The sequence below is a fragment of the Cynocephalus volans genome, chromosome 10 (genome assembly GCF_027409185.1).
Source record: "Cynocephalus volans isolate mCynVol1 chromosome 10, mCynVol1.pri, whole genome shotgun sequence".
NCBI classification, from domain to species: domain Eukaryota; kingdom Metazoa; phylum Chordata; class Mammalia; order Dermoptera; family Cynocephalidae; genus Cynocephalus; species Cynocephalus volans.
In genome coordinates, this window is record NC_084469.1 from 116354949 (window position 1) to 116380883 (window position 25935).

The 25935-nt window shown below is 53.9% G+C and overlaps 1 protein-coding gene across 6 annotated transcripts in view; it reads right to left on the minus strand.

Moving 5' to 3' along the window:
• GSE1 (Gse1 coiled-coil protein) overlaps positions 1 to 25935 on the minus strand; it is a 426323-nt gene that overhangs the window by 260641 nt on the left and 139747 nt on the right. For all 6 annotated transcript variants that reach the window (XM_063112902.1, XM_063112898.1, XM_063112899.1 and 3 more), the window contains exon 2: positions 8879 to 9059. In XM_063112902.1, the coding sequence (XP_062968972.1) occupies positions 8879 to 9059 (181 nt within the window). The remainder of the gene's footprint in view (positions 1 to 8878; positions 9060 to 25935) is intronic.

Consider the following 25935-nt stretch of genomic DNA (forward strand, 5'->3'; position numbering starts at 1 on the left):
TCTGCTCCATGTTAGAAGGTCATGGGTGAAAGTTGGTGTGGGCACAGTGACAGTGTTACAGATGACACTCTTCAAGCCAACTAAACCCACAATGGTGCCAAACTGTGACTCGCTGAGATTTCCTGATGGCCAATTTATTAGCTTGAACCTGGTCAAGGGGAATGAGAGGTGTATGGGTACAGGCCACGGCCAGGGTCGTGGACATCTGGGTCACAAGCACAGTAACTGTGGGAGGGGTGGTCTGTGCCCAGTTACAGAGCTCTATCTCCCTGGGGTCTCCCAAACTGCCCCTGGGACACCCTACCCTGAGCTCCAGAACAGTCACTTGTGCAGTTCAGCTCTCTTCCACGTAAAATCTTTATCATCAACTTATTTGGAAAGAGATTCCAGTCCAAGGCAAACAGACCCTCTTAACAGAAGTTCTGCCAGGTACAAAGATCTGCTTTTACCTTTTGACCACTACGAATCATGTTTAAATCAATGCTTGGTTTCTGGTTTTTTCAATTGCCCAAGTTAAATTCTTTTTTTTTTTTTTTATTTCATGAAAATCTAAACCAGTCAGAGACAGACACACATGGTCACACACTTGCAAAGGAACTGGATGAAAGAAACCAGATAAGAAGAAGCAGTAATAAAAAGAGAGTCGGAAAGGGTCTTTAGGCCCAGCAAGGGTAAGTCCCTGCTAAATATTCAAAGAGGCTCTCAGGGAGAGATTTGCTTACAAGAAAAGAGCCTCCGGAGGCTGCCTGGGCTCCTAAACCTTCCTGCCCTGCCTTGCAAACTCCATGCTCCCAGCGTTACAAGAAGTTCCCAAGAAGGTGAACAGCGCCGTCGCTAGTAAAGAGCAAAACAGACTCTGGATCCTGGCTCAGCTGGAAACACGAGGAAGAGACAGAGCGGGTGACAGGAGCCAGGAGGCAGTCATGCTGCAGAAAAGCCCAGGAAGGGAGGCTCTCCACAGAGCTCAGGAAGCTACTGCCAAGTGCAGCCCCCTGTGCCCTCTGGAGCAGCAGCTGCCGCTTGGAAGCAGGGGCAGACGCTCTCCAAGTGCCCAGTGGCAGAGCACTTGGTACCAGGGCCGCTCTAGACAGGGCCTGCCAAGGACTTCCAGAGGCCTGGGCCAAATACCCAAGTGCAGTCTCCGCCTTCCTGGCAATGGAGTCCCAACCCCGGCTGGGCGCCCATTTGCCCAACAAAGAAGAGACAAAAGCCGTCCCAGGGCCAGGGTTTCTGGTGGTCACCAGCTCACACCCACTGCTGGAGCCAGGCCAGCTCCACACAGCCGTGGGCCAGGCAAGGCACGAAGCATCTGACATGGACTGCCTTGAATCCTCACAACAGTTAGACCATCATCCCCATTTACAGATGGGGAAAACGAGGCACAAGCAGGTTATCTGCTTAATATCAACACTAGGGAAGGGGCAGAACCAGGCCTTGCACTTAGAAAGTGTGAGTCCAGATCTGCACACTCAGAGACGTCCTAATCACACCCAACAAAGAGCTTATTTACACACACGGCTAGAAAGGAAAAGAGGAGGGAAAGATGAGTCAGCTTCAGGACAGACGCTGGCGCCTATAAACGTCCCACTTCCAGGCCACTCCTACTGCTAGATTCTCACGCCCTGTGGTTACATCTGCGAGGGATGGCTCCAGGGACTCTGCCCAGGCTCCAAGAAATCCTCAGCCCCAAGGGCTACACCGTGAACGAAACCTGCCTGTTCTCATTCTCCACCGGCTTCTTTCTGACTCTTGCTCTAAATCTGAGTCTCGAGCAGCTCCTTTCCCGGAGGAGCTGGGTGAACCGCAAGCCTCTGAGTCTCAAGCACTCCAGGGAAGGAGCATGAAGGCAGAGGCTGAGTTAAACAAAGGGGTTGGGAGGGGACGTGTATCCGAGGTGCTGTTTGCACAGCCGGGGCTGAGCAGGGTGGCCCTGGGAATGCGCTATCTCTGGGGTTTTCTCAGAAGCAGACAAGGAGACAGGGATGTGCATGGATCTGGACGGCCGAGCTCCTGGAGAGCCAGTGCAGGGTGTAAGGGAGCAGCCCAGGAGGCGGGGGGCTAAGCAAGGACAACCTCGGGCAAAGCCCCTGCCCCATCCCAGGGTGGGAGGCACCTCTCACAGAAGCAAAGGCTCCACACCCCACGGCTGCCAGTCACCAGCTCCGAAGGGCTGCCGGGGACAGAGCTCCGGCCCTTCCCACAAAGCAGCTCCAGGAGCCTGAGGACAGACCTCCGGAGAGAGACACAGGGGCAGCCCCAGAACCAGTAAATGGGATGCTCTGGGGTCTGGGAAGGCCACAGACTCTGACCACGCCGTCTTGGGGTTCACAGAACTGTGGACGCACTGTCCAGTGGAATGGCCGGCTGGAGCAGGGGGGGCCAGCTATGCCTCTGCAGGCTCGTCCCTTCTGTGTGGACAGTTGCTACTGGGGGCAGCTCCACTGCCCAGCGGCTCCACTGCCAATGACTCTGCTGCCTGGACCCCCTTATGTCTGGATGGGGCATGAACTGGTTCAGGCCAATGCAAAGTCAATGGAAGTAACACGGGTCAAACTTCAAAGCCAAGGCGGATAAGCATCTTGGGGTCCCGTGTTCCCTTGCCTGTGTCTGCTGGGGAGAGAACATTAAGGCACTCTGGAAGCCCTGAGAAGGCAGAGCCACAGGCTGAACTTCGGAGTCTGGGACCCCGAGTCACCCAACCAGGAAAACCCACAATGGACCTGGGGCTGCCTGTTACAGCACCTGTCAGTGGTTGTCCTGACTAATGCAATTGATTTTATTAATAACTTTGTGGCAGGCATAATAATGGACATGAAAAGATGACCACGTCCTAATCCCTGGAAACTGTGAATATGTCACTGTACACGGCAAAGGGGAATTAAGATTGAAGATGGGATTAAGGCTGCTAATCAACTGACCTTGAGACGGGAGATTAGCCTGGAAAATCCAGATGGGCCCTGTGTAATCATGAGGGTCCTTATAAGTAGAAGAGCGAGACAGGAGAAGACAGTCAGGAGGAGGTATAGCCATGGAAGCAGGGTCAGAGAGGTGCTACACTGTCAACTTTGAGGATGGAGGAAGGGGAACAAGCCAAGGAATGCAAGCAGCTTCTAGAAGGTAGAAAAAGCAAGGAAACAGATTCTCCCCTAAAGCCTCCAGAATGAACGCAGCCCTGCCAACACCTTGACTTTAGTCCAGTGAGACCCACGTCAGACTTTTGACCTCCAGGATTGGAAGATAATAAACTGGTGTTATTTTAAACCACCAAGTTCATGGTAACTTGTTACTGTAGCCACAGAAAACCAACACAGACCTCTTCCTAAGTAAGCCACTGCCATGGTGGTTGACAAGGCAGTAGTATCCCACAAGAGCAGGCGAAAGAAGTGAATCTTCTGGGCCAGCCCAAGAGCCAGAGGGATGGAAGATGTCCGTGTCTCCTCCCACCCCACCGCCCCCACCCCATCGGCTGGCCCTGTTCCTGCTCCCCCCTGCCCCACCCACCGTCACAGACTGCACAGAGAGGAGCCAGATTTTCCTTCCTCAGGGAGGTCAACAAACGGCAATTGGTAGTGATGGCACCCATGAGTAAACTGAGGCACAGCATGGGAAGATCAGGCTTCTACAACTGTACAATTCAGTGTGTTGGAAAACAGTTCAGTGTGTTCATTCTCTTGGTCATCCTTGCTCCCTCCTTCCTCAGGGGTCTGCTGGGTCCCCTACTGTGTGTGGATGCTATCATCAGCCCTGCCTGGGGACACAGACAAGAAACCCTGTGGGAAGACCCAGGAGGAGGTGGCGACAGGGCACAGGCCCTGGCAGCGTGTGTGTAGAATGAAAGCCCCAGCCCTGGTCTGCTGTTGGGACAGAAGGAACCCACAGACCACCCCAAAAGGGGTGACCAACCCCAGCACCCTGCCAAGCCCAGCAACACCTCCAACATGGCAGTGAGAGAAAGGAGGAGCCCCCGGAACACAACTGTGACCAGAGAGTCACTCTTGGCCTGGGTTTCTGTAACCCCACCCCAACCTCATCAATGGGGTCTATGGTTTCTACAATCTCTGTTAATAATATTATGAACCACTTTAGTAGCTGTCCCACTGCTCAGAAAAGACATCCAGGGCCCATGTGGTACAATTACAGGGCCAGCACCGAGCTGTGCAATGTGGCAGTCCTGATGGCCATGTAGAAAGAACCTTCACAGAGACCTTGATGAAAAAGTGACCCCTGGAGTTGTGCAGTGTGCAAACTGCACAACCTCACATGGCAGCCCTTGGAGCCTTCCTTGTGTTCATCCCATGTCACGGACGCCATGCTATGAGGAGGATTTTATTTACAGCACACTATTTGGTAACTGGAGCAGCTGAGCCCTGGGAGGGCTCTGAATCTCGCAAAGGATCCATGGCTGGGAAGTAGTGGCACCGGGACTTAGAAACTTGGGCCCGGGTCTCAGATGCCAACCCCAGGCGTTCCTCCTATCCCAAATAGTGCCACTTCTTTCCCACAGGGGCTGCAGGCAGCACAAAGATAATTGTTCCAGGGAACCCTGTCCCCATTGGTTGGTGATACATTAGAAGTATCCTCTTGCTGGATTTCACAGTGAATGCAAGAAGCACATGAGAAAAGGGTTTTCATTTGGCGAAAGGCTTAAGAATATTGGCAAGATCTGAGCTGGAGGTTTCGGCTATGTCCTTCTGTCCCCTCTGGAAACTTCTGGTCAGTCCAGGATTCGTGCCTTGCCTTCCAGAGGAATCCCAGCCCTGGGGGTCCCCACAGCCTTCACAGGATGGCAACAAGTCCTGGGAGTCCTGGGAGATTCTGGTCCAGTCCCCCCATGGCCCCAGAGTTGTGATACCTGCAGCCAGCAAGTGACCACATCCCAGGCAGGCACTCTGAATGTGGCATCTGGGAACCAAAGCTGTCCACGCAGTGAGACCCTGGTCAGCCCCCGGAGCTTTACAGGGCAGGGCTTCAACATGGTGGCAGCCCATCCAACCGCAGTGATGCCGAAGACTGCCTAGTTCTGTGGGCTGGCATGGGAGGCTTGGCAGGAAAAGTCCAGTGGCCCCAAAACTCACTGCCACCTTCCACATCACAACCCTGTCTTTAAGAGAGACCGAGACAGCTGCTGGCCATGTGTGTCCCCGGGGGAGACTTGGCCCAGCCACCCAGCCCAATATGAGGGCTCTTGCCTCTGGCAAGAGCTGCTGTCCCCACAGACAGGACACATGCAGGGCACTGGGGTCAGAAGTGGAGCTCTGGGCAGTCACAGCCCTTCCAGGCAGTAGATGCACCCCTACCTGCTCCAGCCAGCACCAGGGCAGGGGGCAGGGAGCCACCACTGCAGGGGGCAGAGAGACATGGAGAGAAATGGAGAGGGCTCAGTGCCCGGGGACAGAGACCTAGAAAGAGGGAGAGATGTGCTGTGTGTATGCATGTCCATGTACATGTGTGAGAGAGTTCTGGTGCCTGTGTGTATCTGTGTGTTTGTGTGTGGGAGGGTTTCTGTCTGTCTCCGCACCGGTGTGTGTTTTTGTGGGGAATCTGTGTGTACACCCATGCATGTATTGTGCGTGTATTTATGTGGGTATATGCATGTGTCCACCTGTATGTTAAAGTGTGTGGTATGTTTGTGTATACAGGGTCTGTGTCTGTCTATGTGTGTCCCTGTGCCTGTGTGTCTGTGTATCCATGTGTGTATTGTGTGTACGGGGGAGCCTGATTGGGTATCCATGTGTGCATAACTGATTACTATGTGTGTGCCCGAGTGTGTGAGGTGTGTGTGGGCTCTGTGTCTGTCTCTGTGTGCCTGCATATCCATATGTGATTTGCATGTGTGTACCCATGTCTGTGTCTGTCTCCATGGATCTGTGTGTCTGCATATCCTTGTGTGTGTTTGCATGGGTGTTTCTGTGTGTGTACTTGTGTCAGCATCTATCTTTGTGTGTCCATGTATCCGCATGTGTGTTTGTGTGTGTAGCTGAGTCAGTGTCTATATCCGTGTGTGCTTGTGTGTGTGTGTACTCATGTCAGCATCTCTCTGTGTCTGCGTCTGTATGTGTGTTTGCACGTATGTACCCATGGCTGTGTCCATCTCCATGCATCTGTGTGTCTGGACATGCTCATCCTGTGCCTGCCCAGCATCCAGCTGGCAGTGCACAGCTGGGCCCAGGAGCCTGCGCCTGCCGGATGAGAGGTGGCAGGTGTGTAATAAACCATTAGTCACTGTCACATTTCCAACCAGCAGCGGCTGCCTGGGTGGGGCCTGCAGGACGTGCTCCTGGAGGGTCTCTGGCTGGGAAGCTGCCCCAGGATGGGCCATAGCCTGATGGGGAGCAGCTGGCAGATGCAGGCATCCCACCCCCACCCATCCCACATGGCCCCCACATGGTTGCAGGTCAGGGGGCTCCCACCACCCCAGCCCACCCTTCTGACCTGGTCTCCCAGGGGTGCTTCGCAGGAAGGAACTCAATGATGTCCCCCACAGCCTCTGCACCCTCCTCGGCTCCCCCAGACTCTCCAGGACAACCCCCCCCCAACACACACAGCAGTCTCTAGAATGGGGAAGGTTGCAGAAAGGACCCGGTGGTGAGACAGCCTCATCCCCAGAGGTCTCCACACAGGGCTCCTGACTGGAAATGTCACCCTGAAAATGTCTGAAGTGGTGATTTTTGAGGTCTGGGACATACAACACTGGTGTGCCGAGTGCAGGAGCCAGACTGCAGGGTTCAGACCCCAGCCCCCATCACTGCTGTGTGCCTGCAAGCAGATTGCTCACCTCTCCGGACTGCAGGGTGCTGTTTCATTCGTATAAAATGAGACGTGCACAGACATAATGGGGGGAAAGGCAGATTTAGCTCCTTTGTGCCCAGTTCTCTGCAAGCGCTTTGCGACATGGGCTCATCAAATCGTCAAAAGCTCTGCAAGGACCTACCACGACAGTCTCCGTCTGAGACATGAAGACGGCTCAGGAAAACTAATTAGTTTGCCAAAGGTCCCTTGACTAAAAAGTGGGTGGACCTGCTCCACAAATAATAGCCAAGCTCCATTTTGGGATTCCATTCAGGGCTTGTCCTGCCCCAGAAGACTCTGATATTCTGGGACTTCTCTTGGGGCGCAGGAGGGAAACATGAGAACCTCCTCCACGAAGGCCTCCACTGACCCCTGTGCCCCCGGGTCCCTGGCCCAGGAGGAAGCGTCCTGGGGCCCACCCTGGGCTGACACAGGACAGGGCCTTCAGAGAGCTGGGGGGCAGGGGCATCTTCCCTGGGGACTTCCCCAGTAACGGTGGGTGTGGACTCAGAGCTGTTTCCCTGCCAAGCAGTGGCCTGGGTGAGCAGGAAATACAAATACATAACAACGGCGTGGATACCAGCCCACCCTGATGAGCAGCAGGGTGCCGAGACCTGATGGATTTAATCCCCACACCCACCCTGTGAGCCAGCCACTCCCATGAGCTTCACTCCCATTTCTCAGATGAGGAAACTGAGGCACGCAGCAGGGGAACTCACTCGCCAAGGTTCTGAGTGTGCCGAGGCTGGCTCCCTGAGAGCATCTCTGCCCGGCCCTGCTCCTGATCACCCTGTCCCCATCTGCCCCTCAGAGGGCTCAGTGGCCCATAAGCCCCTGGTCAGCCAGGTCCATCTCTAGCCTGGGGCCCAGCCCCTTCTCCAATCCAAAGTCCACCTCACAGAGAAGAGGCCAGTTTTGGGGTGGTCCCAGAGATGGACAGCCAGATCAAAGCCCAGGGCCTGAGAGGCATGGGCCAGCTACCCCAACCCCACCAGGTACTCCCTCACTTGCCTGTCCATCTCCTCCCTGGCTGAGGCTCATCTCATGACAAGCAGTGCTCTGAGCAGCTGCCCTCACACCAGCTGGTATTGGGGGTCTGGGGGTCTCGAGTCTCCAGCCCTCTCAGGGGGCAGCGATGGGGCAGGACCCACACAGGGGCCCCATAGATGCCTCGGCCACAGCCCCCCTCTGGAAGGTCTTGCTGATGGAAATAGGGCCTAAGGGGCCGCGGGAAGGGGCTGTGGGAGCACACGTGTGCACAACGTGCCCAGGCCCAGCCACAGGGCCTGGTCTGCAGCCACTCACTCCTCCCAGCCTGGGTCCCACAGGCCCAGCAGAAAAGTCCTTGGGAGTTGTGTGTGCGCGCGCACACACACACACACACGCACACATACACACACACAGCCAATCAGCCAAGGAGAGGGCATACCTCATCCGTCACCTGGGAAGTGCAGCCACCAAGCAGCCTGAGTGAAATGTCTGAGGGGCTGAGGGCGGGCAGCAGCGAGGGGCCCCGCAGGAGAGTAGCCGGCGGTGCCTCCCCTGGGACTGTCTCAGAGAACCGTGCATGCGGGCCCAGGACGCAGCACCTTCGCACCCACAAAAGCAGAAGCCATCCCCTCGGGATTCGTGGACACCCACGACATGAATGAGTGAATGGAGACAAAGGCCATACAAGGAAATAAATACGACAAAGGCTGAACGTGAATCCAGGATGAGGATACAAGAACCAGGAATTTTTTTTTTTTTTTTTAAAGGTGACCAGTAAGGGGATCTTAACCCTTGACTTAGTGTTGTCAGCACCACGCTCTCCCATTGAGGTAATCCCTATATGGGATCCGAACCCGTGGCCTTGGTGTTATCAGCACCACATTCTCCTGACTGAGCCACAGGCTGGCCCCAAGAACCAGGAATTTTGATTAAGCCACAGTGTGGGATCCAGAGGAGCAAAAAACAAAATTCAAACCCAAGTAAGGGAGAGTGGGCATGCAGGCTGTCCCCTAATACGTCAGGACGTGAGGTGGAACCACATCTGCGCTCAATACGGTCCCAGCATGGCACCAGAGACAGGAAAAGAGCTGGCATCTACCTGTGCCCGTGAGGTCGGGTCCATCCCCGTCCCGGCGGCTCTGCTGGCACTGCGCTGGCCTCGGCTCCAGGCCCGTCCTGGGGCCTCTGGACAGGCTCTCTGCTGGCGCGCCTGGCCGGGGCTCGGGCTCCCGGGTGGGAGGGTGGACAGCTGCAGACGCCTCCAGGGACGCAGAGGTGACCTGGAAGGAAAAGAGGTGGACACGGTGAGCCTTGGCCATGCCTGCCAGGAGTAGATAAATAAATAGGTCCCCAGCCACAGGGCTCCATTCCTCCTCCAACCACAGCCTGGCCTTTGTGGTCAGGCACTCAGCTTGGTGGCCCAGGGCAGCAACAGAGCAGGTCTCCAGCAGACAGTGTGAGTATCCTCCTTGCCCAACACACCCTGCCCGGGGGACTCCAGGCTGATGCTAGGATCCCACCGCAGTCCCCATGGCTCGACAGTCCCCAGCTGGAGGTACCCAAGCCCTCCCGTCAGCTGGCCAGCACTGGATTCAGCCAAGAAGGATTGAAGAGCGAGGTTGAGAAGAGCCCAGAGGTGTAGCCTTGTCCTGGCCCCAGGGACAGGGGCGACAAGGCTCACTCTGTGCTCCTTGCCCAGTGAGCCATCAGGGCCTAGTGCTTGGCTCAGGGAGCTGGGAAAATCGGCCCGCTGCCATCTCAACTGCACCCTAACCAGGGGGAAGTCCCTTATCCAAGTCCCCTCCAGACCAGGCAGCCAGGGGACCTGGTTTGAGCCATAGTTCCGTTACTATAATCTGGAGGGACACCAGGTGAGTCCCTTCAGCTCTCTGAGCAGGTGGAAACTCCTCGTTTATGAACTGATAAAATGCACACAGAAGCTGTCAATTTGATTTCTCGGGTTCCTTCAGGGGAAGGGGTGGGGGACAGCACTTGGCTCCTTCCACCTCCTGGTGGTGACCAGAGTCTCACCTCCAGCTTCCTAACACAGATGTCTCAGATGTTTCTAGGTCCCTGCATCCAGGTGGTCAAGGGGAGCACAGGGGTGGTGGGCCCCCTGCTCACGGCCATACCCCCTACCCCCTAGGTGCTGCCTTCTGCCAAGGGACCCGTGCCACTCGATGGCAAAGGCCACAAGGGTACAGCCCCGGGCCTCAGTGCACTGGTGTGGGCACTGCAGAAAGCAGCCCCCCTCTGGGCACCCAGCGCCCCACTGGGATGGGCTGGAGACACCTTGGCCGGGGACCTGGGCCCACTGGGGGATCAGCGAGGACAGTGATGATGATGATGGTGATGACGGTGACAAAAACTGCTAGTTAGTAGGGGCCTGCCTGTCCTTGGCTCTGCATAGAACTTGCCAATAACTAACTACTAGTTAGTTATAGCTGTAAGGATTAACACAGCTAATTTTCCACACTGCAGGTAGGTCATCCTGTCCCTTCAGTGCCTACCTTTTGTGTATTTTTAAAAATTGTGGTAAGATATACCTAATACAACACTTTAACCATTTTTAAGTGGCATTAAGCACATTCACAAGGTTGGGCCACCATCACCAAAACCCATTTCCAGAACTTTCTCATTGTCCCAGATGTAAATTAACCCATTAATCTAACTCCTTACCCCTCTCTCTGGCCCGTGGTTACCACTACTCTACTCTTAGTCTCTGTGTCTTTGACTATTCTAGTTGTTCCATCTATTTCCAAGGCTGGGGAAACTGAGGCTCAGAGAGGGACAGTAGGAGCCTGAGGTCACAAGGCAGGGTCAGCCCAGGCCAGGGGAGCTTCAGAGGCCTGGGCGGGGGGCTGGGCCCTGCTGTTGGGGAGGCAGCAAGCTAAGCCCCTGTGTGGGTTGCAGAGCCTAGACGACCCATGGCGGCCACTGGGGGCCAGTCCTGGGGTTGGGTGACCCTCCACTTCCTAATTACTAGCTCCAGGGATGGTGTGGCTGTCAATCAGCAACGTTTTGTTGATCCAGTTTTTTTTTTTTTTTTTTAGGGATTAGTGCTATAAAACCAAAATGCCTAAGTGAGAGGGATGGTTCAGAATTCCTCGGGTGAGCACAGGCTCCACCCACCCTACATGCAAGAGCCATATAAATTTACCGTTCGTTTCCGGGAATGCTTTAATTTATGGGATCCATATGGTGACACTGCCCAGACCACAGCCCCTGCAAATCCCACAGGCATGCTGGCGGCTGAGGCTGGAGCCAGGAGAAACAGCACCTGGGCCAGCATGCTTCACTCATTCACTTAGTCACCCAGGGCCAGGGCGGACCCATCAGCAAGGCAGGGATCCTGCAGCCCTGCACAGATGTGGCTCCCACCCTGCAGGCACTTAGCTACTCCTGCAACCTTGACTTCAGTCATTTTGGAAAGTTCTGCCAGTGTGATGCTAAAGAAAACCAAGGCCACGATTAGTCATATGAAGGCTCGTCTGACCATCCCAGGAGACTCCTGCCTAGGTCAAATCAGGCAATGTCCATGTGCAACCCCCAGGAACAGGCGGGAGGGGAGCAGAGGAGGGCTGCACCATGCCCTGGCCTGGACCCCCTGCCCACGGCCTGCTTCTCCTCCTGGAGCCGAGAACCAGGGTCCTGCTGAGGGAAGGCATCGTGGGGGTGGGGAGGGGGCTGCAGTGAGAAGACAGGGGTCAACAAATATGACTGTCATGAGAACCCACCCTGTGCTTGGCCCAGCACTAGGTCCAGCAGGAAATAAAGGAGAAAACAGCCCCTTTTCCTGAGTGCTCACTATGTACTAGGCAGTGGTCTAATGCTTTACATGGATTAGCACAGTAAATCCTTCCAACAACCCCCCCGCCAACAAGGACATGGAGACACGACGAGATGAAGAAAGTGACCTGTCTGAGCTTGCACAGTAACTAGCAGCATAGGGGGTTAAACTCTAGCAGTTGTCTGTGACCTCAGACAGCTTACAAAGCAAGTACAGAAAAGCAGATGGCAAGAGAGATTACCACTGGGGGAGACGGGGGTGCAGGTGGCAAAGACCACAGGAGTTTGAGAATGGGAGAGCTCCCCAAGGGCTGAGGGAATCCAGGCAGGCTTCCTGGAGCAGGTGGAATTTGAACTAGGCCTTTGAGGGGAGTAGAACATGAAAGGGAGGGGGGCAGGAGGAGCAGCACTCCAGCTGTGGGAGACAGCCTGAGCCAGACGCCAGGGGCGGAACACACATGACCTTGTTCACCTTCAGATGCAGAGCCCTACCGTGCTGCGGGCTTCCTGCATATGCTGCTGTGACAGTGCAAGCTTGGACAGGCTCCTGCCCTTCCTCAAGGAGCTCACAGTCGAGGACAAGAGGCCAGAAGCAAATCCCCACAGGGGCCAGGAAGGTAAACTGTACGAGCACACCAAGTGGGCAAGACTGGGGAGACAGCAGCCCTATTCAGTGCCAGTGAGTGTCACAGTGAAGGAATCGGGCCCCATCTCACCGGATTTTCTGATTTTTCAAGAAGAAGCTGAGAATCCATTTTAGAAATGTTAAAATGCAGTGCGAGCCCTCACAAGCTGTGGACAGGAATATGAAACGGTGCAGCCACTGTGGAAACTGCCTGGCGATTTCTCAAATGGTTAACACAGAACCACCCTGTATCCCAGCAATTCCACTCTTGGGCACATGGCCAAGAGAACTGAAAACTTACGACCACACAAAAGCTCGCATAGGAACATATGTAGTGGCCCTGAGTCCCACCGACAAATGATCCTGCCATCAAAGTGATGAATTTGTAAGTGGGTTCTTCCCCAGTTAAGCCTCCTGGTGAGACTGCAGCCCAGCTAGCACCTTGATTTGTAGCCTTGCAAGACCCAGATCAGAGGACCCAGTTTAGTGGTGTGATCATAAATGTGTGTTGTAAACTGCTAAATTTGTAGTAGTCTGTTACATAGCAATAGGTGAGTAATGCAACCCGCCAAGTTACAGAATAGTGCCTGGCCCACATATAAATGCTCCCTGGTAGTGCTGTCTGCAGAGCTGTGTGTGCCAGAAACAGAGGACCAGGTGCCAGTCCCTCCTCTGGTCTAGCTCTTCCCATCCCTCTGACTCTTGTTGGGAGTACAAGGATTCCATCCCCTTTCTCATCTACAGCTGCCAGGACTCCGGGGGGAAGCTTGGTCAATATCAAGGGAGGGGCGAGGCTGCTGGCCACATGTGGTTTGGGGGATATGGATTATCTGTCTCGAGCTCAGCACCAGCTTCCAGGTGGAGACAAAGGTTCTCAGCCAGAGAATCAAACAGGGGCAAAGAGCCGCCTTCCTTACCTTTCAATGGCCAGATTTGTGACAATTCCTGATTTACAACAGCAGGCCCTTCAACCAACACATTCACATGGCTTCTCTCTCAGAGCCCACAGTTCCAAACCCATGGTCTGTTTTAATTTAAAGTACAATTGTGCCTGTGCATGGGACATATATTGCCATCCCGTCCCCTCCTCCTGGTGGAGGGGAGCCTGGAAATCGCAGCATCTTGGAGGGTCCAAGGGGCCGATGCCAATTTGGCCTTGAAGGACTGAAAGGGCTGGACAAATGCCACTGTTTTCTGAGTGTCCCTGGACCAAGCCCCCACCTTTAAAGCTGTAGTCAATTTACAGGGAAGGGCAAAAGGGGGAAAATTTCTAGCATTCTTCAAAATAAAAGGGGATTTCCAGCCCACCATTAAATATCCTAATGAGATCTTGTATTGTAGGGAACTTTCTCCAGGGAACTTGAATGGTTTCTGGAGAAAGCTAACTCCAGGTAAATTCAAGGCTGGGCTGGGGGAGAAGACAGATCCAATTTCCCTGCTCCAAAGGGGACGCTGTGTGCGCGGGTGCATGTGTGTGCGTGTGTGTGTGTGTGTGTTTACTAGTATCCAGTTTTATTTTATTAATTTTATTAGTCCATGAGATCTTAAGTCTGGAAACTCCCTGGTCTATTATTTTTTAACGTTTTATTGAGATATGGTGCACATACTCTACAATTCACCCATTGAAAGTATAAAATTCAATGGCTCTTAATATATTTATAGAATTGTGTAACCATCAGCATAGTCAGTTTTAGGACATTTTCATCACCCAAAAAAGAAAGAAACCCCATTCCCATGAGCAGTCACTCTTTTCCTGGCCCCTGCCAGCCCTGGACAACCACTAATTTCCTTTCTGTCTTTATAGATGTGCCTATTTGGGACATCTCATGCACATGGAATCATACAATATGTGGCCTTTCGTGTTGCCTTCTTTCAGTTAGCATGTTTTCCACGTTGTGCCACGCAAACCATGTATTTTTAGAAACAAGGGACTTTGCAGTTTGAGGACCCATGGTAGCCCACAAGCCACTGAACAGAGACACTGAGATTTCTTTCTCCAGGAGGCTCTGCAGCAGGGACTGGCTGGCCGTGCACAGAGCCAGCTCCCTCTCTCTCCCAAGTACCCAGCCAGACTCCATCTCCCAGCCTGCCTAGCAGCGGAGCACAGAAGATACTGGGTCCTAGCCACTCTCCCCAGCTGGGAGAGCTTAGCAGTGACTTCACCCCTTCAGGCCTCAGTTTCCCCTTCTGCAAGATGGGAGTGATAAGACAGGGCCTACCTCCAAGAGGGATAATGGCAGGAATTAAACGAATTATTTCTGCTGAAGCATTTGGCATATAGTAGGTGCTCAAAAAACAGTAGCTGATCTCATGAATAGAGAGGCATGAGCATCAGGAACAAGAGTCAAAGGACACGGTGGTTCCGGGGATCCATAAAGCCTGCAGGGGTGTACGCTGGGGAAGGCATCACAGCCTTGGCCATGGATGGTGGGGTGGGGGCTGTCTCTGTGCCTCTCCTACACCTGGCCTCTGGCAGTTTTGGCTCCAACTGGCAGGGCCCCCTTCTCCTAGGCCCACCTGCCAGCCCAATGCCCTTGAAGTCATGGGGGCAGGATCTGGGACACGTGATCCAAGAGGCCCAGTGCCAGGAGAATGGTGCTCCCCCACTTTTCCTGACCGGCTGGGATGGTCTCCTTCTGAGCACCTACTATGAGACGGATGCCAGCTGAGCACCTGACATCAGTAGCCCATTTAATCATACCAACAACCCTACCTTAACTCCCACTTTGTAGAGGAGGAAACTGAGGCACAGAGAAGTCAAGTCATCTGCCCATGGTCACTCAGCTAGTCAAAGTGAGAGCCAAGAATTGAGGCCACTGTCTGTCCTCCGTCAAGTATCTAGTCCCTGCACAGTGCTGGCCCACAGTAGGTGCTCACTAAATGCCAGCAGAGCCTGATTCCCACGCTCATGCTATGCTGTAGCAGCAACCCAGCACCCCGGGCTGTGCTCTTGGGCATGCAGGTTTGTGCTGTTGGTAAATGGCAGCAGGGGAAGGTTTGCTGATGGGTTGCGGCTGATTGATCTCGAGAGCAAGGCTGGGAAGAAGAGACAAGAACACACTGCAAGAGAGGGAAGAGACACAGCATCCCGATGGCGTGAGAGAATGCAGCATCGCCTTCCTTTTGCCCCAAGGAAAAATCAGGCGCAGGCAAGAAGCCAAGTGCAAAAAGCAAAGCTACCTCCCTCCACATGGCACTGGCCGGGTGCGAGCAATGGCCGGGTGCAGGCGCCAGCCAGGTGCAGGCGCCGGCTGGGTGCAGGCGATGGCCAGGCACAGGCAGTGGGCAGGTGCAGGTGCTGGTGGGTCAGCGTGGTAGGCACAGCCAAGGAGTGGCTCCTGGGCTGGCCAGAGGCCTCTGTCCATGCTGGGGACATGTAGGTCACAAGACCAGTGCTATCTGCCAGGGAGGGAGAAGGGGACACACACAGGCCACTCCTCACCAGCCCCCTTTCCTGACCTGCTGCGGCCCACACCAAAGCCCACCTACAAAGACACTCTGCTCACCCCGCTCAGGGGATTTCTTGTTCTGCGCTGTGAGCTGGTGCATCAGAGGCCAAAAAACAGTATTTTACGCCCCTTAACTCCCTGTAATAGCTCTGTGATGGCAAGCAGAGGACTTCAAATACTGCAGTAAAGGGAATGATAACACTTTGGGTCAGGGGGAGATTGGAGATGCCGAATGCAGAGTCCCCAATAAGCTGACAACTAAAGGGTTATTAAACGTGTGGCAGCAACCGGGTGTAATTGGAAAGTTATTAGATATGGAATACACACAGCACCCAGCAAATGAGTCATCAGGGACTAATTAAGCACACGCCACACAGCAGATCACGCGGGAGAGGCTGGTGGCTGCCACATCTGTGACAGCAATTAGGGGCGCTCTGGCTGCAGTGCTCCCAGCTGGGGTGGGGGAGCGGCAGGGTGGATGGGGGTCTTGATCTGCCTCTTCCCTACCCCTCAGAGGCTGGAGGGAGAGGCAACGCTCATCCAGTCTCGAAGACAACAGAGTGCACCATGGTCCAAGACTGGAAAAAAAAAAGACAAGTTTGCCCCAGGCTTCAAGTGTTGTCACCTGGCCAGGTGACTGACTACTCACTGCAGCTGCCCGAGCCCCCTGGACAGTTTGCAAAGTGTCTGCACAAAACCATGTCCTGGAGCCTTGCAATGGTTCTACCAGGTGGGCCAGGTGAAGTGTATGACCAAATCCATTTAGTACGTGGGGAAACTGAGGCTTGGAGGACTGAAAGTGGGCAGGGCCTGGCTCCCTTTCCAGCAGGCACCACACCTCCCCCTGGTATCTGTGGAAAGGGAAGGAGCTGTCCTTCCTCGGAAGGGCAGGGGCCAAGCCGAGGTGGAGAAAGAGAGGCCACAGGCAGTTATGTGTCAACAAGGGCAGGACTTGGGCCGCAGCGATGGCCTGGGTTCCCAGCTGGGTGACCCTGGGCATGCATTTCAGGGTCTCTGGGCCTCAGCTTCCTCATCAGTAAAGGGGGTTACTGAGAGTCACACCCACAGCACAGGGCAGTCTTGAGAATTCCCCAAGTTACTATTTGGGCAGCAGAAAGCCCCTAAGTGTGTTTGTTAAATAAAGAACAGAAGAAAGCAGGGGTTACCCCACCCCACCTGCCACAAATAAAAGCTTTTCATAGGAAGATGAGAAAGTCCTCAGTTAGAGACCTCAAGGGCTGCTGGGCCGAAGAATCTTCGGAGTCAGCTGAAACTGGGAATTATCTCCAAACCCAGGGCCACTGTCTGTCCCTGAAAGGGCAGATTGTTAGAGTCATAGGCCACACAGGGTCCTAAAGCAGGAAGCCCGGGGCAGAAATGGCTTTCAGTGGTTGCAGATACTGCGTGCCCAGCACCACGGAGAGCCAGGCCCAGCTCCTCTTTGCGGGTGTTAACCGATGTAAGCCTTAAACAGCGCTGTGAACAGGAACTGTGATGTCCCTTATACACACGAGGTCACTGAGGCACAGAATGGTTAGCTCACTTGCTGTGTTTGGCCACACTGAGTTGGATGGGATGGTTGGCATGGGTGTTTCTGAGAGCCTTATCAGAAAGCCAGAGTCGACTGTGAATAGCACCTAGAGCTGCGGGGAGACACACACTTGGGCAGGGCAGGTATGACTGGGAAGAGTGGGGCCAGCAGGAGCCAGCCAGAGGCAGATATGCCCTGTGTCTGCTGCTCTTGTGGCTGAGGGGAACATTCTAGAAGGCATGCTGCTGCCCCCCCCCCCCCCCCCCCCCAGGGAAGCCTCTGAGGTAGCTGTCAGTCCCTTGCAAGACCTGGGACAGGGCAGTGGCTTCCACCCAGGAGTTACTTTTCCAGAGGCCAGGAGCTGGCAGGCAACACGGCACTTGGTGCTGCTGGGGACTCCAGCCTGGCCCAGGGGGGCAGACAAGATCCCTGAGACGTGGACTGACTTCAGACAGGACCGCTGCCTGACACCCCATCTCTCTGGGGGTCCCCCTCTCCCCCACCAATGGTGTGCCTGCTTTTCTTCTCCTGCCTCAGAGGGTCAGAGCCTCCCGCTGGTCTCTGGGCAAACAGCCCTGCCAGCTACAGTCCCCCAACCATGCCTGGGCCCAGCAATCTTTCTGAAACACCATATTCACCCCACCAAACCCCTTAACCAAAGTTCTGACTTTTCATGTGACATGCAAGAGTCACGTGATTTGACCCAGGCTAGATTTTCATCCATATCTCTGTCAGGCCCTCACATCCATCCACCCACACATCTACCCCCACCCATCTGTCCATCTGTCTGTGCATCTATCCATCCATCCATCTCCTTATCCATCTATCTATCCATCTATCTGTCCATCCATCCATCCATCCGTCTGTCCTTATATCCATCCAATCATCTACCCATTCGTCCAATAAACATTTATTGAGCACATACTATGGGCCAGGCACTGGGCCTGGGATATAGCAGCAAACAAAAGAGTTAAAAAGCCCTGCCCTTAAGGAGCTGACATTCTGGTTGGGAAAGACAGACAGCCTTCTAATACAAATACGGATAAATCAAGTATTCATATGTCAGTGGGTGGGAAGTGCCAAGAAGACAAATAGCAGGAGAATGGGATAGGGAGGAGGGTGGGTGGGTGGAGAGATAATTTTCCATAGGCTGCCCTGTTGAGAAGGATGTGCAAAGACTTGAAGAAAAGGAGGAAGCAAGACATGCAGATGCCTGGGGGAAGGGTGTACCAGGAAGAGGGAACAGCCAGCACCATGGCCCTGAGGCAGGAGCCTGTTGGCAAACTTTCTCTTAAGAGGCCCGATAGTATTTTCAGCTTTGCAGACCATATGGTCTCTTTGCAAGGACTCCACTTTGACACTGTAGCACCAAAGCAGCCTGAGACAATCTATATGTAAACACATGTGGTTGTTCCAATAAAGTTTTATTTAGGGACACTGAAATTTGAATTGCATAAAATTTTCACACATGGTGAAATACTATCCTCCTTTGAATTTGTTTTTTTTTTGCAACCATTTAAAAAGGTAAAACCATTCCTGGCTCATGGGCCATTCACAAACAAGCAGTGGGCTGGACTTGGCATCAAGGAGGCCTGGGTGGCTGGAGGGGTGCGTGGTGGGTGTGGAACACCAGGTACTGCTACCCTACACACCTTGTCAAGAGCACAACTCTCGTGGGCAAAACCAGCGGGCGGCGGGGGCGGCCATGGGAGAGCAGCTGAGCCTTGACTCAGAACAGAAGCAAGGTTAGGAGAAACAGCGAAAGGCGAAGCCCGCTGCAGCACCCCCGACTGGTGCACCTAAATCTGCGTGACGCACCCGGGGGACCGCGGAAGGACGGTTTTTCTGAAGTGGATGAGTTTGCATTTGTAAAGCTCCAAGGACGGGGCCTGGCCCAGCAAGGGCCGTGTAAGGTAAATGAAGACCAGTCGGGAGTTTCATGAACACCCTGCCAAATGCTAGTTGAAAACTTTTCGGTATCACCTGTTTTCTAACTGTTTGTCCCTATCATGGCCTCTCAGAGGAGGCACCACCCAGGCCCAGAAACAAGGGCTTCCGCTGGTCCTGGACCTGCGGGCAGCTGGGGAAGGAGGATCTGGGCCAGGCCCAGGCTCTATTCAGGGTTCTGGGTGGACGCAGCACGGGCTCTGCTCATCAGCCACTGTCAACTGCTGCTGAGTCCCCTACCACCCCAAAATGCAGTCTGCCTCCCCTCTCTCAAAATGTTCTCTGCCTCCTTCTCAACCAAGGATCTGCCCTCTCTTCCCCTGGATTCTGTCCCAGCCCACCTCCATTAGTGCCACATCCTAGTGCCACAGGTTGAGGGGTTACAGATCTGCCCCCAAGACCACCAGCCCCCTCTGAGTGGCACCCTGGAACCCAGGCCCTGGCACGGCATCCCCAACACAGCAGATGGAGGTGACATAGCTGAGTTACGGAAGGAGCCATGTGGAGTCCTGGAGGAAAAATGTTTCAGGCATAGGGAACAGCCAGTGCCAAGGCCCTGAGGTGAGACTGTGCCTAGGTATGTCTGAGGAACAGAGAGGGGGCCCGTGTGGCAGGAGAGGAGCCAGGACAGCACTGGGGTCCCATTTCAGAGGGCCTCCTGGGTCCCTGGGAGGACTCTGGCTCTCACTCAGAGTGAGATGGGAACCCTGGGAGTGTTATGAGCCAAGGAGGACATGATCTGATTTTGGTTTCTGCCTTTTAAAAAATTTTAATTTTTTACGTAGAGATATTTGTAGGTTCACAGGCAGTTATAAGCAATAATAATGTAAGACGCCCATCCCACGTTTCCGCCACCCACCGTCCCCAGTGGCAACTTCTTACAAACTACAGCGCCATGGCACAGCAGGATGCACCGAGCTTACTCGGCTCTCCCCAGCGTGACTTGTACACACGCGTGTGTGTGAGTGTTTAGTTTCATGCAGTTTTATCACCTGTGCCACCACCACAGTCAGACACAGGACACTTCCACTACCACAGCACCCCCGGTGACAGACGCCCTGTGATTACCACAGCACCTCCCTCCTGCCCCCATCCCTAACCCCTGGCACCCAAGAGTCTGCTCTCCACCCCACGATTCTGTTATTTCAAGCATGTTCTGCAAATGGATCATGCAGCACGTGACCCTCTGGGGCTGGCATTTCTCACTCAGCAGAACTCCCTGGAGACTTGTCTGGGCGGTCATGTGAATCCATAGCTCGTTTCTTTTCACTGCTGACTAGTATTCCATGGGGCGGACGCAGCACAGCCTGCTGAACTGCTCACTGGTTCAGGTTTTAACAGGAGCCAAGAAGAGCCTTCTTCCCTGAAAGGCAGCAGGAGGCGGCGGGAGACGGCGGGAGGTGGTGGGAGGTGGTGGGAGGTGGTGGGAGGTGGTGGGAGGTGGCCGGAGGCGGCGGGAGGCGGCGGGAGGTGGGGTCCCCTCTGCCCCCCTCAGGCTTTCTCCATGCCCCTCCCCCACCCCTCCCTCCTCCTGCTTCAGAGCCTGCCCCTGGCTTTCCCTGTGGCTCCCGCTTCACAGCCACTCACAAATGGACGCCCCACTTCCTCGGCACCCATGGGACGCATGGCACTCTCCTCACCCTGCCATCACCTCCTTGGCTAACCCTTACAGTACGTTTCCCCGTTCAGATGTGGCTCAGACATGCTTAGCAACCTGCTGAACGTCACACAGCCAGAAGACAGACAGATGCCCACCCTGGTGTATCCTGAATTACACAGAGACAGATGCCTTGACACATGCACTCCAAGGAGAGGGTATTCATCCAGAAAGTCCTAAAAAAAAAAAAGGATATGAGAGTGGGGCCCATGAGGCCACTGAGGCCCCCACCCTGGGCCCTGCGGGGGCTCGGCTTAACCCTGGGCCTCCACCAAAGGGGCCTGGCCTGCTGCAGGTGGATATGACATAATTACTGTGGAAGGAACTGAGCCACCTCACCCAGGGCAGTCAGTTTATCAAGCACTGACAGCGCATTAGCTAAGTGATCACTAGACTATTAATTTTTTTCCCCAGCCTTTGCCAGGGGTATTACAGTGAAAAATGGCAGCTTAACCGCAGGGAAATCTTCAGGGTGACAAAAATAAAAATAGCTCTAATTGAAGTTGATAGAAATTATACCCTTTGAAAACACACGTCGGGATGTGCTGGCTATAATGTGAATTAATGCCGGGGCAGGGTTTCTGTCGCAGGATCGTGGAAACACGATGACAGCCCCAGAAAACAGACTCATGGGATGTCACGCCTACTTGGTCATCACTTGGCAGGCCCAGGGACTGGGGGAAGCAGCTATGCTGGGCTCCACCTGGGCCCTGCGGACACAACCTCACCTGCAGAGGGACAGCAGGCTGGACGAGACCACAGCCCTTCTGGACTCCACTGCCAAGAGATCGAGGGTGTGTCCCAGGCACCCTGCAGACCCCGGGGCCAAGGCCATCCCAGCAGTAGCAGGCCAAGTTAGTGACCCAACCTCCAGCCACCACCTCTAGGCCCTGCTTCCTAAAGCCCAATCCCATTTGAACCTTGCACATTAAAAAATGCAAATAGTGGAGGTCTAGAGAGCTTGTAGTAAAGAAACGAAATGAAAAAAGAAAAAAAAAAGAGAGAGAGCTTGAAGTAATCCACGTGATCTTGTACACAGCGGCAAATTGTCTTTCAGCCATTAAGAGGCTTCACTTATTATTCACAAGAATAATAAATGGGAAGACAATAAAATACCACTCAACAAAGGTGCAACACCTGCTCCGTGCTCTGCCCTGGGTTAAGTACTTTCCACATATTCTAATTCACATATTCCTTGCAACAGCCCGTGAGGTAGACACCGTTGTTGTCATCGTCATTTTCCAGACCCATGCAGAGCCCAGAGGGGTAGACAACCTGCCAGGGGTGAACACCAGGGGAGCTGGGACGTCACAGCTAGAGGGCTCCGGCCGCCTCCTGATGGGACACGGGGAGGAGCCTGACCCGCGGGAAGTGCTCTGTTCATCCCTCAATCCGAACTCGGAACACGCCATGTACATGGGTGTCACGAGGTGGCTCTGAACACCAGCACAATTATTTTTAAATGCTTTGTACAATCTTTAAATGCCTTTCCATTCCGGCTACACCCTTCTCTATTGAGATTGAGAAACTCACTGGAACTTCTAAAGCCCTTGGTCTAAGCTCAAAGCTGTGCTGGGATTGGAGGGTGAGGGACGAAACAAACCTGTTAATTTTAAAGTGTTTATCAGGCCCCTGCCCTGTGCCAGGCACTATTCTAGGGATGGAGGATTTGGTCGTGGGCAAGTCGTGGAATGTTCCAGCCTTCGAACCCTGGACCTTGGTGTTGGCAGCACGGTGCTCTAACAATGGAGCAGCCGGATGGCCCTTGTTCCAGCCCTCTAGAAGCTGACACTTTGGACTGCAGAAAGACAACAGCACATCACCTCTTTTTGGGTACACATACAACAAAAAAGTCATCAAAAATGAAAATACAAACACAGTCTCATGGGGTAAAGATACAAGTCAAGAATCTAAGAAACTGACCAGCAAGGGATTTTAAGACTAATTTTTTTAAAAGAAGAAAAAAGCAAAGATTAGAAAGAATCTCTCTCCCACATCCAGGAAAAAAAATCTAATAGTGGAAGAAACATTGAGAAGACAGCAATTTCGGTGCCTTTTTACTACTGTCTTCCCTGAAAAGATCTGAAGGGAATAATTGACTGAAGTGAGTCCTGGTTGAGATGGAAAGGGGAAAAGAAAGAGTGGGAAATGAAAGGTAGAAGCTTCCAGAAAGGGCACAGCACGTCGGCTGAGTCCCGCCCGCGCCTGCTCAGCATTGTCACCATTTGTTCAGAGGAATTGTGGAAAGGACGGTCGGCAGTTTGGCATCTGTACACGGGTAGACGCTAGAACAAGTCCTCAGGGAAAATCCATTTGCAATCATGTTAAACAGCAAAGATCCACCACCTGGCTGCTGGCCTGGCTGCAGGGGTAACGACGACAGACCTGGAAAGCCCCCGACGCGACAGCGACAGCGCAGGGCCGAGGGCAGCTCAGGGTGGCGGCTGGCATGTGGCACTTACTGCCCAGACAGCTGCCCAGGCTCGGCTGCCCAGCTGCAGCACACCCGACCCCTGCCCCGATGCTAAAACCCATGAAGCCCACGGGATGTGCTGCCCTGAGACCCGGCTACTACGTGCCAGGTGAGCTCTGCCCAGGGCAGCTCATTTCCTCCTCAAGCAGCCATAACAATGATAATGAGGCTGACGGTCTACGAAAGCTTACCCTGTTCCCTGCACCTTCACTATGGGCTGTGTGACCACAAGCAAGTGACTAAACCTCTCTGGGCCCCTGCTTCCTCATCTGTGAAATGGTAGTGACCCAACACACATGTGCTTAGACCACCACCCAGCCTTTAGGAGCTGCTTGATGGAACACAGCAGGTTTTATTTCTCCTGACAGCAACCCCTTAAGATAATTACTTAATGTCATTTAAATGATTTAGCCACCTTTACGTGCCAAGCACTGTTCAAATGCTTTGCAAATCTTAACCTGCTTGGTCCTCCTATGAGGTAGGTTCTACTATTACATGCCCATTTTATGGAGGAGGAGATTGAGGCACAGAGGGGGTGGGTCAGCTGCCTCAGGTCACACAGAGGCTGCTGTGCACCCAGACGCTGTCATCCTCGTTGTGCACTGTTAACCTCCAGGCAAAACTGCCCCTCAAAACAGCCCAGAAAGTTGGGAGGGTGCTCAGGGGACCCCCACTGAACAACTTAACACAGCTAGTTAGAGATGAAGCCAAGATACGGATGAAGCCAGTCTGGAGACACCAAGGGGTAAAGATCTCATTGCACAAAGTGAGCACCGCATGGGGCAGGGGAGATGCAGCTGAGTCAGCCTCCCCCACCCTCCCATGGGCAGCCCAGGCCCATGACTCTGGGAAGAGGGGGCAGGTGGCCCAGGAGCAGGTGGCCCAGGAGTAGGCAGGCACCCTCCACTCTGCTCAGCATCCGTTTCCAGATCTTGACTCTGATCCCGGGTTTGCTTTTGATCACTATGAAAAAGAAAACCACCACCACCTCCTGAAGTGGTGCCTGTAAAGGGGCCAGCTGGGAAGGGGCGGAAGGAGGTGCCTCGGTGTGTTTATTCTTTCTTTTATTTCAAAGATGAAGGAAAGCTTAGGGGTGTTTCTAGCATCCCCAGATCTCAGAGATGGGAAGAACCAGAAATGTCGCCTGCCCTGTGGTTCTCAAACTCCTGGGCGTGTCCCGCTGAGATCAATGCGCAGCACTGTGGCCAGGAATTATTTTAAAAGAAAGAGGAATAGAATAAAAAATATTGAATGCACCACATGCAGTAAAAATACATTTGGTGAAACCCCTGTTTTAGATACTAGCTGTAAATCGGCATTGCCTCAGAACCCCCGCGCCCCCCCCCCAGCTATCTTCCTCTTCCAGGGCCCCCAAGGGCAAGGAGATTGTGCAGCCAAGGGGACGCAACCTGCTCCTGGACCCCAGGCTTCCTTGCTTGGATGCCCTGAGCCTGTGTCCAGAGACTGTGCTGGCCCCTCCAGGTCTGTCTTCCTTGGGAGCCCTGCTGCTGGAGAGCCCACCCCTTGTCCCAAGGGTGGCATGAGCTTCAACAAGCGGGCTGGGGTTATGAAGCCTTGTGCAATGTGGGGTGCTGTGGCCGGGTAAGAATAGCAAAGAACAGGCATAAGCCTCTACTAATACTCTGTCCCCAACCCCTCAAACGAGAGGGGCAGAAGTGGGTGTGTGCATACGCATGTGTGCACATGCCCATGTACATGCACATGTGCATGTGTGTACATGCATGTGCCTGTGTGTGTATGAGCATGAGTATGTGTGTGCACATGTCAAGGTGTATGTTTGTGTGAGGCATGTGGGTGCCTGTGTGAGCATGTGTGCACATGTGAATGTGCACGTGCAGGCTTTTGACATGGCATGTGTCTGCGTGTGTGTGCGTATGCACACATGCACACATCACTTGTATGGGAATGTGTACATGCCACATGTATGTGCTTGTGTGTGTGTGCATGCATGTCGGGTTGTTCAGTGGCTCACAGGTGGAGAAGACTGTCAGTGTCTGACCCAACCCATCAAGGCTGTAGGAGGTCTGACACTGTGCCCCGCACCCCTGCTTCTCTCAGGCTGGACTCCACTTACTCATGGGCATCTCTGAAACCCTGTGTTCAAAATGTTTGGACTAGGAGTTCTACGAGCCAATCTCTGGCTCAGTGCCAGGCTTAATAAACTTTTGTTGAATGAATAAGTGAGGGAAGGAAAAAAGGCTCAAAAATCCAGTGGCCAATCTCCAAACCTCACTGGAGCAGCACAAATCAGGAGCAGTGTTAACGGAAGCTTATTAAAGCCATGAAGACTGGCACTGCCAATCACCCCCCAGGGATCCTGGGATCCTGCAGAATGACAGCCAGGTCCTCGCCAAGGCCTGGAGGCACAGCCCAGGGGCTTCCAGGACGACCCCCATCTCCCCTGCCCCATTCTGTCACAGTGCTGAGATACTGGGGTCCCAAGAAGGCCAGGGTCCCATCTCTGGCCCTGGCTCTGTCCTCCGTGTGCAGCCCAGAGGAGGTGAAACGCCCCCCAGCCCCAGCTACAGGAAGTCCACCCCCAGGCCAATCAGCCTGCATGCTGGGGGGCTCTTTATGGGACACCTGGGTTAGCAGGGAAACTCCATGCAAACATTCACTAGACATGAGGTCTAAAGGGTGTCCGGCCCTGTTGCCAGCATGGCC